Source organism: Corticium candelabrum, chromosome 11 (genome assembly GCF_963422355.1).
Source record: "Corticium candelabrum chromosome 11, ooCorCand1.1, whole genome shotgun sequence".
Taxonomy (NCBI): domain Eukaryota; kingdom Metazoa; phylum Porifera; class Homoscleromorpha; order Homosclerophorida; family Plakinidae; genus Corticium; species Corticium candelabrum.
In genome coordinates, this window is record NC_085095.1 from 2985611 (window position 1) to 2998262 (window position 12652).

Sequence of the window (12652 nt, forward strand, 5' to 3'; positions counted from 1 at the left end):
GAGTTAAGTCTGCCAGGAGAAAACGGCTTCTACTATCCTCCTTTCGTTGCAGAGAGCTCTTCTAAGGCCTGAAAACACAAGATCACTTTTAAGTTACCATTCCCGTTTAGTTTTCGTGTAGTTTACTGGCAAGATAACTGAGCTACGCAGGCAATTCATTTGGTGTAGTTGGCATGTCAGCCTGGCGCATGCTCCGTACATAACACGCGTTTTCTCCTTCCCCAAAGCGACGGCTGGCCTGAAAGTAGCGCAGCACGAAGTTTAGCGATAAAGCTTACACTTTGAGGTCAGGTTGTATTTCCATTGGAGTTTTAATTAGGTAAAACGTAAGTCATCTAAAGACAACTAAGACTTCGGAATCGTCTGACGAAACTTGAAGCATGTCTGATGCATGGCAGACCATGAGAATAGCAATCCGAATATCGATGGTCCACAACTAGCCAATTTTGATTACAGTAGAGTAAATGACGTTAGTGATGTGTTTACTAAAGCCAGAAAACTGAAATTGTAAGCAGATGTTCCATGTAGTCTAGCTGAGCATGCACATTAGTTTAGAGACCAAAAAATGACATTGTGTACTCATCCTTTTTGACTCTCTGACAGTCCATCTATGTTATTTTAGTTGACCATATCTGGAAATTATTTGTCTGCGTCAGTTTGTCTCTCATGTTGTTAGTTTTCACGAGGCTATACGAATGCGACAAAAATTAATAATAAAATAACAACAACAACAACAACAACAACAATAGCCTGGTGGTTAGAGCTCTGGTTCTCTGACCGTGATAGAATTTGCTCAATTTCGTTTGGCGACATCAATTAATTTAAAATGAGTCCGTTGGTTCTTCTCTGGTGTTGTGAGTGTAGACTTAATTGTTTCCGTCGATGTTGAGTTTCTGTGATCTGTGGCATGGGACCGTTAGCAATGCAAATCAGTGCTTTCTTGGTTGTCATTGATATATACTGGGCGTGCTTGTCAGAGCCCCATAGCGCTCGCAATCAATTGCAATAATCCATATTGCAGTTACAATACTGGCGCCATATGGATTTAATTAACAAAACATGTATCTCCCTGGAACTTACATGCTGAGTTGGTGGGCGCCCATGCAGTTGAGGCTAAGATCTCACTCGCCTACTGCATGAGAGGGTGATGACGTCATAATATATAGTAGGTAATAGCAGCATGGATATAGATGAATGTGTGCGAAGCTCCTCTTCAGTTTCACTTACCTATATAGATATTTACCCGTGTACTCTTTCTTCTTCGTACATAAATTGAGCTGCAGCTACATCTATTGTGAAGATATTCCCTTTCGGCAATTAGTAAAAAGAAAGCAACTCTCTTGCTAGGTAGATAATTATACTGCTTGCCCACTGTTTTAAAAAATGAATTAACTTTTACACGTTCTCAACACAAGACGGTTCAAAGGTGACAGAGTGTGACAAAACAGATTCTCAAATTTTGTCTCCTCTATATATGTCTACATTGCCACGACAGTTTGCATGCAAGCTGGCGTATAGTCACCTCCTATTCCTTTCTCACCTCTCGTCATCCCTAGACACCTTCCATTACCGACATTCAAACCTTTATCACACTACAACCTCAACCTATATCCACATTTCTCATCGAGATTCGCCCACATCGTGAGCTCAAGGTCTTCTACGCGTCAATTCATCATGACTCTACAGTCTATCACAGGACTCTTCCTGCTCTGTTTTCTGTGCGTCCACTCCTGGTCCACGTCGCTGCCCTCGAAAGGCCTAATAGAAGATCAGAATGAGGACAAAGAGAAATCCATCAGCATCAGTTTCGTTCGAGCCAACTGGGACGGCTACCAAACGAAAGTGGTTCCCAATCTAGGATACAGGGGCAACGCCAACTTTGATTTGCCAGCAACGACATACGATGGCAACAGGCTTGTTCTCTACTTCGCGTCAAGGTACGAAAAAGAGCCGGCTTTCTGCAAATGGCAGTTTGAAGGATCTGACTACGCTGACACGATCTACTACTACCGTCTCGGAACTTACAGAGACAGAGTGACTATTGATCTGTTTGCGTATAGTTCAAAAGTTCGAAGCGTCGAGAAGATCGACTGGACGTCTATGGAGACGGACTTTTCGGTAATCTGCTACAACGGTGCACCAATAAGCGTCTACAAAAGTGGCTGAGGGCGTTCTTGCAAGTGGGCGTGACAGTTTGTGATGAGACACTAGTGTGCATGTGTTTGTTTTCGTGCTGTGCTCTGTCGCTAGTAGTCAGACAAGCAGTCGTTTGTATTCCTTGCTGATGTTGTAGCTAGATGTTCAGCGAAGGACTGTTGCTTGATCAATAACAAGCTATTCATCATCTCTTAGAATTAGAGCCTGAAATCGCCTCACGATGATTGTGAATGACGATAATTTTGTCCGATTGCCTTTTTTCCTTAATATAAAGCTAAACAAGTCATATCCACTACGAAGCGTTGCCAATAGATACAGTGATGACTGATAATGTTACTTGGGAATACAACCATAGTTAGGTGCTGTATTTCTTCTGACAAGGTTGAGATAGTTTCGTAACTACGCTCATTTGCAGATATAGAGTGTTTCATATGTTATCGGTGTGACCGTTGTCTAGGATTGCGATGTCTAGCTAAGAGACACACCGAGACAACAAATATTTATGTTCTAATTAATTAACTATATCTCTATATACTGCATATGCACTGGAATCGGTAATGGACGTGCCAAGATTGATGCAGCTTTGAAACTAAAAAACGGGTTGCCAGATGGGCACCCCTGCAGCCGTGACAGTCACCGCCCTCTCCGATACGGAAATTCCAGAAGATAAATATATCCACCAATCACCATTGAGATGGGGTAGCCTGCTGCTGAAAGGCGGTAACACACGCTTTACGTAATCGCCATATCCACGTCGGTAGAACGTATACGTTCAGACGGTTGTGTGTATGTGTGTGTGTGTGTGTGTGTGTGTGTGTGTGTGTGTGTGTGTGTGTGTGTGTGTGTGTGTGTGTGTGTGTGTGTGTGTGTGTGTGTGTGTGTACAGTGGGGTCTACTCACATCAGAGTCTATAGCGACGGCGACTATGGACTTACGATTCTTCAACATGCTTCAGAGAACGAGACTCGACGAAGTGAGGTCGAGATGGCACGCTGGTCATCATTACATGAGAAATCGACTAGAGGAGAAGGAATGGGTCTCTACAACGTTTCTCTCTGGCTCTTACCCAAGAAAGACAGCCATTAGGCCACTGTACGACGACGACATTCTTTGTGTCGCCGACCCTCAGTGAGCACGTCCAAAAACCCCAGCAAACATTCAGACTCATATAGAGTACGCGCTCGAAACAATTTATGGGAACACGTCGATTCGCAGACAAAGTCATTCTCTTGGGGTAAACTTCAGCTCTCAAAGAGTATGGTATGACGTCATCCCGGCAGTACCCCACCGGGGAATATTACATGATAGTGGAAAGAGACTCATCGCATCAAGGCGGCAGATTTGTTCTTTGCGATCCGAAAGCAGTGGAAGAAGACAAGGTCAGGGTAAACGCGTGCACAAAACCAGAAGGTAGAATGTTGTACGATACGACTGATGAAACATTGGAACGGCTAAAAGATAAAGAATTTTCATATGGAAATGTTGTGCTACTTTGCTGCAGACGTTATAATTTACGACATCTATCCTAAGTTACTTTCACCATGCTTGTTCGGCAATAGTTGAGTTTCTAGCAGAAACAGTTGTGGACTAGGCCTGGCTCAATAGTGCCAGAAAATTCACCTAAAATTCCATTCTCGAATTCTCCAGAATTTACCTAAAATTCTTGTAAAAATTATCATTAATATTAACCGTATACGTAGAAAGAAGTGAATGAAATAATTCAAATTACCACTAGTTTACCAGTAGTGTTGGGCCAGTAGTACCCATATCAGCAAAAGTTATTAAACATCATACAACAGACAACATGACCGGTGTCATTGACCACGAGTCCACGACCATTGTACTGAAGCTTTATGGAACCCTCTATGTAGTCTTGCAAGGAAGATTCTTGCCGCTCACCAAAAGTGTTGCTTAGAATGAAAAGGCCCTCTCTGCAGCAGAAGATGATGGTTGAATAAGCAACACATTTTTGCAAGCTTCTGCCCATGCTGGAATATCCCTCTGGTGTGTAATAGTGACTGCACTGACTGCAGCTGCGCCGACCACGGCGGCCAGTACGTCTTCCGTGTCGTCCATTTTGCGCATGCGTATATGCAATTGTAGACCCGCCCATAAAAAGTTACATAAAATTCTCAGAATTCTTTCACTTCTTAAAATTCACGTTTTAATGCTGGCATTATTGGGCAAGGCCTATTGTGGACGACTGTTTCGTTCCAGGTCAGATGCATGCCTAGAGATAACACTGCTAATCAATTGAACAAATTATACATAACGCTGATATGATGTTGAATATATGTTCCTTGTTGTAACAATGCTAGGACATGACTTACAAATCACTACAGCAGCTAGAGATACTCGAATCGTACACAATATGTATAGTCTAGTACAAACTTTGAAGAACCACAAGGACTACCATATGACAATGAAAAAGTAACAGAGGGTAGAACGGGTAGAAGGTATATAGAACGGGCAGAAGATGCCGAACGCCAAGCATTTGCAAGTGAACAGCAAGGACGTGGAGGCTCTTTGATAAAGAATATGCGCCCTTTACAGAAGACGTATTCTAAACCAGTTTCAACCAATCTAGTTGCTGAAGATGGTACGAGTTTACAGAACGATAAACATAAGTTGAATCGTTGGGTCAAACATTTCAAGGGAGTGGTAAATTGGCCAGTTGACGTCATTGCTGTCTCCATCGATGATATTCCCATTGTGTCTTCGTTGTCCAACTCATGTCCGTCAAACGACGAGTTATCTATTCCCCTTTCTGAAGAGGAGATCAAATCAGCCATCTCCCAGTTAAGATCGGAAAAAGCACCTGATATAGATGAAATATTCTTAGAGATGCTCAGCTTGGGTGAGGATGTGACTATTCAGTGGCTAAAATCTATCTTTGGTGTCATTTGGGCGACTGAATTAGTTCCGTCGGACTGGCAAAGTCAACTTCTCGTGCCTCTGCACGAGAAAGGAAGCCATACCATCTGCGACAACTACAGTGGTAATTCAATTTTAAGCATACCTGGTAAGGTGCTTGCCAAAGCTATCCTAAATCGCCTCAAGCCCAGAGCAGAACAACTTCTCCGTGAAAGCCAGTGTGGTTTCCTTTGCGATAGAAGCTGTGCCGACCAACTTGTTTTTCTTCGGCAATTGATGGAGAAAGCACGACAATATCACCATCCCGTCTATGCTTGTTTTATTATAAAAGGCATATGATTTTGTCAACCGCGATGCTCTTTGGCACATTATTCATTATTCATATCAGTTGCCTTCCAAGTTGCTTGCCATTATTCGTGCCTTACACGATCGCGAGGATTCCAGCGCTGCAGTAAAGCTTATGGGAAGGTATTGGACAAGTTCCCTGTCACCAACAGTGTCCGGCAAGGCTGTGTGTTGGCACCTGTCTTATTCAATTTATACTTTAACGTTGCCATTCACATGGCTCTGGATAAGCACAGATCACGACGAATGGGCATCAAAGTAGCCTACCTTTATGATGCTGATCTTGTCGAGAACCGGAAGACTCTGAGGTTTGAATCATTGGTGACTGATCTGGAGGATGTCGACAATATGGCTCTTCTCTCTGAGAATTGGCTTGACCTCACCACAATGCTCAACTCTATCTAACTGCTGTAAGAAACTGAGTTTTGCTATTAGTTGTAAAATGACGAAAACCGTAGCAGTTCTGCCATCCGAGTACTCACACATTGAAACTCTTGTACCAACCCACCTTGTGCCAAGAGACGAGCCTATTGAAGTGGTTTCTAATTTCCAGTACTTGGACAGCATTGTTAAAAATGATTGTAGATTGAACACATAGATTAATTCCAGAATCTGTAAAGCCTCACATGCCTTCCAGTCACTCTCTCGGATCTTGTGGTATCAACGTAAGATGAAGACCATCACCATGGTTCGCCATTTGAACAGTGTGATTCTTCCAACCTTACTGTATGGTCTCGGGTGCACGGTCTTTAAGCCTCATGTTCGTCGTCTTGAGTCCTTTTTGATTCGTTGCCTTCAAATTATATGGGGGATCTCGGTCAGGGAGCTGAAGCGTCACACTACGATACGCAAGAGGCTAAACAGCTAAGGATCTCATCGATTCTCTTACAAAGTCGTCTTCGTTTTCTTGGACATCTCTCAAGGATGTCCAATGATCGCCTATCCAAGCAACTTCTTGTGTCTACTCGTGTTGGTTGCAAGCGCAATGTTAGTGGACAGAAACGTCGCTGGAATGATATTGTATCTGGTGAACTCAAAAAGTGTAACTTGTTAGAATCCTGGGGGGAAAAAGCTGAAGAGTGCAACTCTTGGCGCTCCATCATCAAACGTAGTGCAGAGCATTTCAAAATGAAATCAGAAAACAAAAAGAGAAGAGCCTCAGAGATGACACAAAACGACGGCATGAACAACGACTCGTAAAAACTGAAATCTTCTGCACTATAACCACCCTGGCTATTCGTCTCAGACATTTAACAAGGCAGGCTTGATTAGTAACCAACGTTGTCATTCTTCCGCCTCAAGGATTTCATGTCAGTTTTGTCATCAGACTTTCAAACAACAAGGTCTTTGTAATCACCAGCGTTTTTGTCGAAACAGACCTCGAACAGTGTAGACCTGATGTTTTTTGGCCTGCACCTCCTGTACCTTCATGGTAATCATGGAGCACAAGCAACAAATAGATGGATGGTGTGCGTGCGTGCGCGCGTGCGCGCACACGTGTGTAAGCAATTAAATTATAGTGAGCACTGTTTCCAATTGGTGAGAATTCTTAACTTTCTCGAACAGACCTATTGTCAAAAAGCATTATACCTAAACTAAAGTGTTAATGCCATAGAAGAGTTATACCTAAACTAAAGTGTTAATGCCATAGAACAGACTGCTTGTAGCTAATTGCTAAGAAATTCGTATCTCGCCTCAGCTTTGTCACAAGGTGCCTTGGTTATACCCAATGCAGCTAAGTTGGAGGTCTTAATCCAGAAAAGTGACGTTATAATTTACAGCTCTTTACTGTCTTTATCAAGTTTATGTGCATACGAAAAGCACAAATCAGGCAAAGCCATTATCAAATTTAGAATGTTTTATGTGTTGCATGTAACAAACAACTAAAAAATTACAAGCGGTCTATCCGAATGGCATCTAGAGTTGTGCAAAACGTTTGAAAATCAGATCAACAACAGAAACAGTGTAACATAATAGAACTCACATGCAAAATATTATTGACAGCATTGTTGACTATCAAATATATAATTTGACAAGAATGTAATGCTACATGCTTACATCATGCACTATCGTCTATATGCACGTCTATCTATCATTTTTGTCTATGGCAAACACGATTTAAATTTAAGGGCCGGTCATTATTAATTGTTTGCAGATGTAGGTAGATGTAAGCAGCTCTAGACTCAGAGACTTTTTGACCTGTATTACAGGGACGTAGCGTGGCATGGGTTAGACCGGGCTATAGCCCCATCATTTGTAGGAGTGTTCATAAAAATTTGTGAACTGTAAATACATGTGAGGACCAGAGCTGAACACCACCTTTTTCCAGTTTGGATCTGCCACTGAATCTACCATATCAGTCAATAGAAGCCAATAAAAGTGGGCGTAGCCATAGAAGTGGGCGTGTCCCGTAGCAGTGTGAAGCCTAGCCTCTCACATTTCTAGAGATCACGCTACGTCTCTGTAGTGTAATGTGCAGTATTACATGGCCTTCCTCCATTTCCATACTATGCCTTCTACCAGTGTCTTCCAATTCATTCGAATAGAGCATGTATTGGTAAATGGTTCACTATATATCTAGATAGTCTTGCGACTTTGGACTCGGAGCTGGTATGCTGGAACGTTCAATGACCGGTTTTGAAATAGAAAACTTGCGCTCAACTTCGCAGCAAGCTCTATCGGTCGGTACAGATGTACAGTATTTTTCAATCGTAAATACACTTTGAGAATGACTTCTGTGCACACAAACAGTAACCACTTGTAGATGTGGGGGAGTATCGGTTGACTACTACGACTTAATTAATTAAAAGTTACCTGCGTTTTACAATGGGACAGAAAAGACGCAACGGTCTCGCCTACAATACGGAATGGAAATAGTCCTCGATCAATTTATCTATGATTTTGCTAGAAAATACTCCACAAGGCTAAAGTTTAGTCCACATTCTAGACTCAGATGGCTTAGTGGCAGCTTAGTGTGTAGTGCCGTTTCATAACTAACGAAGTTCTGTAGGATAATTTGTGTTAATACTAATTTTTATTTATTAATATTAATGTAGTAAGGGTTGAAGGGAGGTAGTTTGTCTTGTGTTGTTACTGTATTTAGCTGTGTGTTGTACGTGTGTTAGTATGCCCCAGTGGGAACTGCATTACTGTGTGCGATGCGATAGAAATAAATAATAATAATAATAATATTATTATTATTATATTATTAATAGTGCACCCCATCTAGGGTCTCTGGATCCACACCTGGACTAATAAGTGTGGATACAAGTGATCACGTGAGACTTATCACGTGACGATCCTAAGGCTGATCGAGCTTGCTGGATTTCTTCCTGCTGCAAGGTTGCTCGTTAGCTAACATCAATTAACCTTAAAGAGATGAACGGGCACAACCAGAACCAGGACCTGTTTGGTGAACGTCAAAACAACGGCGAACGAGACAGCTTTGCGTTTGTATCGAAACGAGATTCGTCGAAATATGTCACATTGACGCTGACGCGGTCACTGGCGATACACATTCCACTGCCACTAGCCAACACTGTTCTCAGCATTCTCGAAGTTCTCACTCGAGTTGGATTGACAACTTCTCTTGTTGTTTACACGACTTCTCTTTCCAAGCATAGAGCATGCGGTACAGCTCAAGTAATCACCGGTTCCAACTTTGTTCTGTTCTTTACGTCTTTCTGGTTTACTATCGTTTATTTTTTATGTGTTTTGGTGGGGAAACTTTTTAACCCCAGCTTCCCTTTGCGCCTAGGATGTTCGCAAAAGCAGGTTGCTCTCATGGGTCTACTGAACGCTGTCAACGGCTTACTGATTGTCTATTCTAGCCCTACATACCGAACACCCGCGTTCCTGCAATCTATTCTCAGCTCTTCTGTGATACCCTTTACGGTTGTGCTCAGGCATCTCGTACTTAGAAAAAGTGTCAGTGGAAGTAGACTTGTCTGTGCAGTTGCTGTACTCGTTGGTCTCATAATTTGCATGGAGCCATCTCTCTTTGGCTTGGGAAACAGCAGCGGATCTTCAAAAAGCCGCACCGCAACAAACCTTTACTGGCCAATAGTGTTTTGTGCTGGGTTTATTCCTTTAGCACTTATGAACGTTCTTGGAGAAAGACAAGTTAAGAGGAACAACAAAAATCCTGCACAAACTATTGAAAATCTCAATGAAGAAGTTTATAGCGTTGTCTTTCTGGCATGGTTGCATCTGTATAATTTTGTGTTCCTTGTTGCACTCTTTTGGACAACGTTTATTCCACACTTTGGTATCGATAACAGCTGGGCAGACTTCTCTAACCATATGGTATCGGGTTATCACTGCCATTTCGGACAAGGCCCATTGTACAACTGTTCAACATTGACGGAAGGGCGTTTTCTTGATAGAGGAGCTGACCCCTACTGTCATATACCAATTACTCGTTGCTGGATTTTTATCTTTTTCTACTGCTTTGGAAATCTTGTAAGTATCATGCTTATCAAGTACGCAGAAGGCGCCTTGTATTTGGTGATAATCAAAGCTGCTAGCACACCTTTGAGCACGTTAGTCAATACGCTGTTTACACTGGACAAAGAAAGCGCAGATTTTCTTTGGAGACCGTCAGTTGATGTTAACATTTATTACCGTCTTGCTGGTACTGCACTCATAATTCCTGCTGTAGTCGCATATGTTTACATAAGCCGAAGAGAAAACAAACAGTCACGTGAAGAAACAGTCACATCAAACAGCTTTCTTCACTAGCTAGATTGAGCTAATTAGTAACAGTAGCACTAGCTATGGAACGTGCATGTTTACACATGTAGCTACAAATAGTAAAGCAACAGCTATTTCTAAACACGTTCTCTCTAGCACATGCAGATAGAATAAATTAATTGAATAAGACTTACTGGCAGTACGTATAAAGCAAACATATTAAGTAGAATCTTTATGCCGTCTCCCCTGTCTCCCCTCTCTCCCCCTCTCTCCTTTCTCCCTTTCCCCTTTCACCCTCTCTCCCTGTCCACCTTTCCCCCTCTCCCTCTCTCCCTCTCCCTCTCTCTCTCTCTCTCTCTCTCTCTCTCTCTCTCTCTCTCTCTCTCTCTATATATATATATATATATATATATATATATATATATATATATATATATATATGTAGTACACACTAGACGTTCTACAACTTTCGATGTGCAGGTACAGCTCTTCATTCCTTCAAGCTTCGTTTAGCCATCAATTAGGACTATAACAGCTGTAACTCAGCATGGGTACGAGTTGGTGAACGTACAACCCACCGTCGGAGGAAGCGCGGGAAATGGGGCGATTAAGCCCCTTCGGTCAGTGTAGGAATTTCAATGTTCTGTGCCGGTGACTTTACAAATCTGTTTACGGTCTGGCAAGCGAGGTAGTTTTGCTTACTCATGATGACATGCACGGTACAGCATCCCCCCGCTCGTGAACATCTTCCTACGCCAATGGAATACGAATACCTATAGTTAAGTAATCGCATTAATAGCTAAAGTTTTTCATGTACCGTCGCAAATGCGTCTATACTTGCTATCACCAAGCAACACGGTAGCGTCCGTAGATCACCTGCGCGGTAGCGTTGGTACAGTACTGTATTAGTCTAGATCTACCCCGCCCTCAACATTCTGGCCACGCGAGACTACGTTGGTACATGCATGTTGAATACGGTTGTCGGTACTATGTACACTGTTAGATATGGTTTCAAAATTAAATGGCCGAGTGATACAATGTACTATGTGTACATGTATACACTTCCGGTCTGACAACTCTGCTGAATTCCACTCTAGAGCTTTATCTACTTAAACCTAGTTTGCATGGCTTAATTAAAGCTTTTTGTGACTGAAAGCACGCTACTGCATGGTAATTCAGGGTCATTGCTCACCACAGTTGTGCGAGTCATCGCATGCAGTGCTACATTGTTGCATGAAAGCAGCTGCTCCATGGCCGAGAGTGGGTACTTGTGCAAGACTACCTTCGCAAGAGGTAGTGTTGCAAGGCCACAATGACTAGAAGGTAGCAACAAGCTTGGACATCTAAAGTGTATTTGAACCAGTAGCCAACATGATTCCAGAATAAAAACGACTGGAATAACTAGGAATGCCAAGTACCAACAGCGCTGGATCCAGGAATTTTTGAAAGAGGGGGTTCACCATTAGCAGTTATTTATAGCATTACTAATTTTCTCTTTTCTAATGAAATTGTATGAAATTATTGAACCACGCCTTTTGGAAAAGAGGGGGTTTCAACCCCTGAACCCCCTCTGGATCCGGCCCTGTACCAATAACGGAAGATACAGAAAACCACATATCAATCACGGAAGATACAGAAAAAGATTCTTGGCATCGTGTATGTTTGGGATGCAAGAATAGTAAAGGTTACACCCTCAGTGATTGACGAAACGAAAGACATCAACAAGTAAGAGGGGTTTCAGTAGCAATATAGTCCTAAGGTAAGTATGTGAAGAAGAATCAGTTTACAAAAGATTTCTTTAGTTAATTTAATCCATGCGACCAGTTTGGCGCCTGAAAGTCTGACCCGATACATTACAGATAAACTGTCAAGGCTTAGGAATTGACCTGTAAAGTGCATCTACCAGACATATGATGGCGTTTCAGTGATTAGTGTACTCGAGTCTGTTTGCTAGCAGAGACGAAGATTGGAAAATAATGCCCCTACGCGTTGCATCTACATTCCCGTGCCCATGCATGCATACTCTATATCTAGTTTTGAGAGACTGCTTGAAGAATACCGAGGCAGCTGATTTCTTTTCCTACTACAGACTCTCTATGCATTCATGTCCTTTCCAGCAAATTTGGCCATTTCTGTGCGACTTTAATTTGTACGAGAGCTAGTCTTGAATGTCTAATAAAGTTGAAGCTCTCTGACAGTACAAAATGGTACAGTACTGCCAGTATGTATGCTGTGATACAGTAAGTTGCTAGAAGTCTTAATTGGTAAGGTACACAAACACCAAGGTTTACAAGTTCGTTTGTATTGTCTACCTTACCTACAAGTCCTAGCAAACACAGTCGATAACTAAGACGGTCTGCTCAAATTACGCATGCATGGATTCCTTGAAGTTCAAGAAAACTACTTTAGGACTCTTTCTCAGCCAGCTACCTATGTTACGATAAAGGGAACACATCACTGAAAAGCAACCATGCAGAGTCTGAGATCGTTGCATGGTGTAGGCAGGCCCGGTTGACAATGTCATCTGCAGCCAAAAGCTTAATTAATTAAGCAGCCACTGTCCACAGTGCAGGGCCGGATCCAG

At 42.3% G+C, this 12652-nt stretch overlaps 3 protein-coding genes across 3 annotated transcripts; all 3 read left to right on the plus strand.

Moving 5' to 3' along the window:
- Positions 1-1621: 1621 nt before the first annotated feature.
- LOC134186980 (uncharacterized) lies at positions 1622-2390 on the plus strand. The gene has a single exon (XM_062655085.1). It carries the CDS (start codon positions 1675-1677, stop codon positions 2164-2166), a length of 492 nt encoding a protein of 163 aa, XP_062511069.1. The 5' UTR covers positions 1622-1674; the 3' UTR covers positions 2167-2390.
- A 1068-nt stretch (positions 2391-3458) lies between these two features.
- LOC134186579 (uncharacterized) lies at positions 3459-5781 on the plus strand. Its single transcript, XM_062654568.1, has 3 exons — positions 3459-3536; positions 4537-5362; positions 5420-5781. Exons 1-3 carry the CDS (start codon positions 3459-3461, stop codon positions 5779-5781), a joined length of 1266 nt encoding a protein of 421 aa, XP_062510552.1.
- A 2973-nt stretch (positions 5782-8754) lies between these two features.
- LOC134186581 (uncharacterized) lies at positions 8755-10157 on the plus strand. Its single transcript, XM_062654569.1, has one exon. It carries the CDS (start codon positions 8755-8757, stop codon positions 10114-10116), a length of 1362 nt encoding a protein of 453 aa, XP_062510553.1. The 3' UTR covers positions 10117-10157.
- The last annotated feature ends 2495 nt before the right edge of the window (positions 10158-12652 follow it).

Excerpts from the sequence above, each read along its gene's own strand:
- LOC134186980 (XM_062655085.1), top strand. The coding sequence starts at position 1,675 with ATGACTCTACAGTCTATCACAGGACTCTTCCTGCTCTGTTTTCTGTGC.
- LOC134186579 (XM_062654568.1), top strand. The coding sequence starts at position 3,459 with ATGATAGTGGAAAGAGACTCATCGCATCAAGGCGGCAGATTTGTTCTT. Across the intron at positions 3,537-4,536 it reads AAGCAGTGGAAGAAGACAAG|TCTAGTACAAACTTTGAAGA; the intron begins GTCAGGGTAAAC and ends CAATATGTATAG. Across the intron at positions 5,363-5,419 it reads TGCTTGTTTTATTATAAAAG|TTGCCTTCCAAGTTGCTTGC; the intron begins GCATATGATTTT and ends TATTCATATCAG.
- LOC134186581 (XM_062654569.1), top strand. The coding sequence starts at position 8,755 with ATGAACGGGCACAACCAGAACCAGGACCTGTTTGGTGAACGTCAAAAC.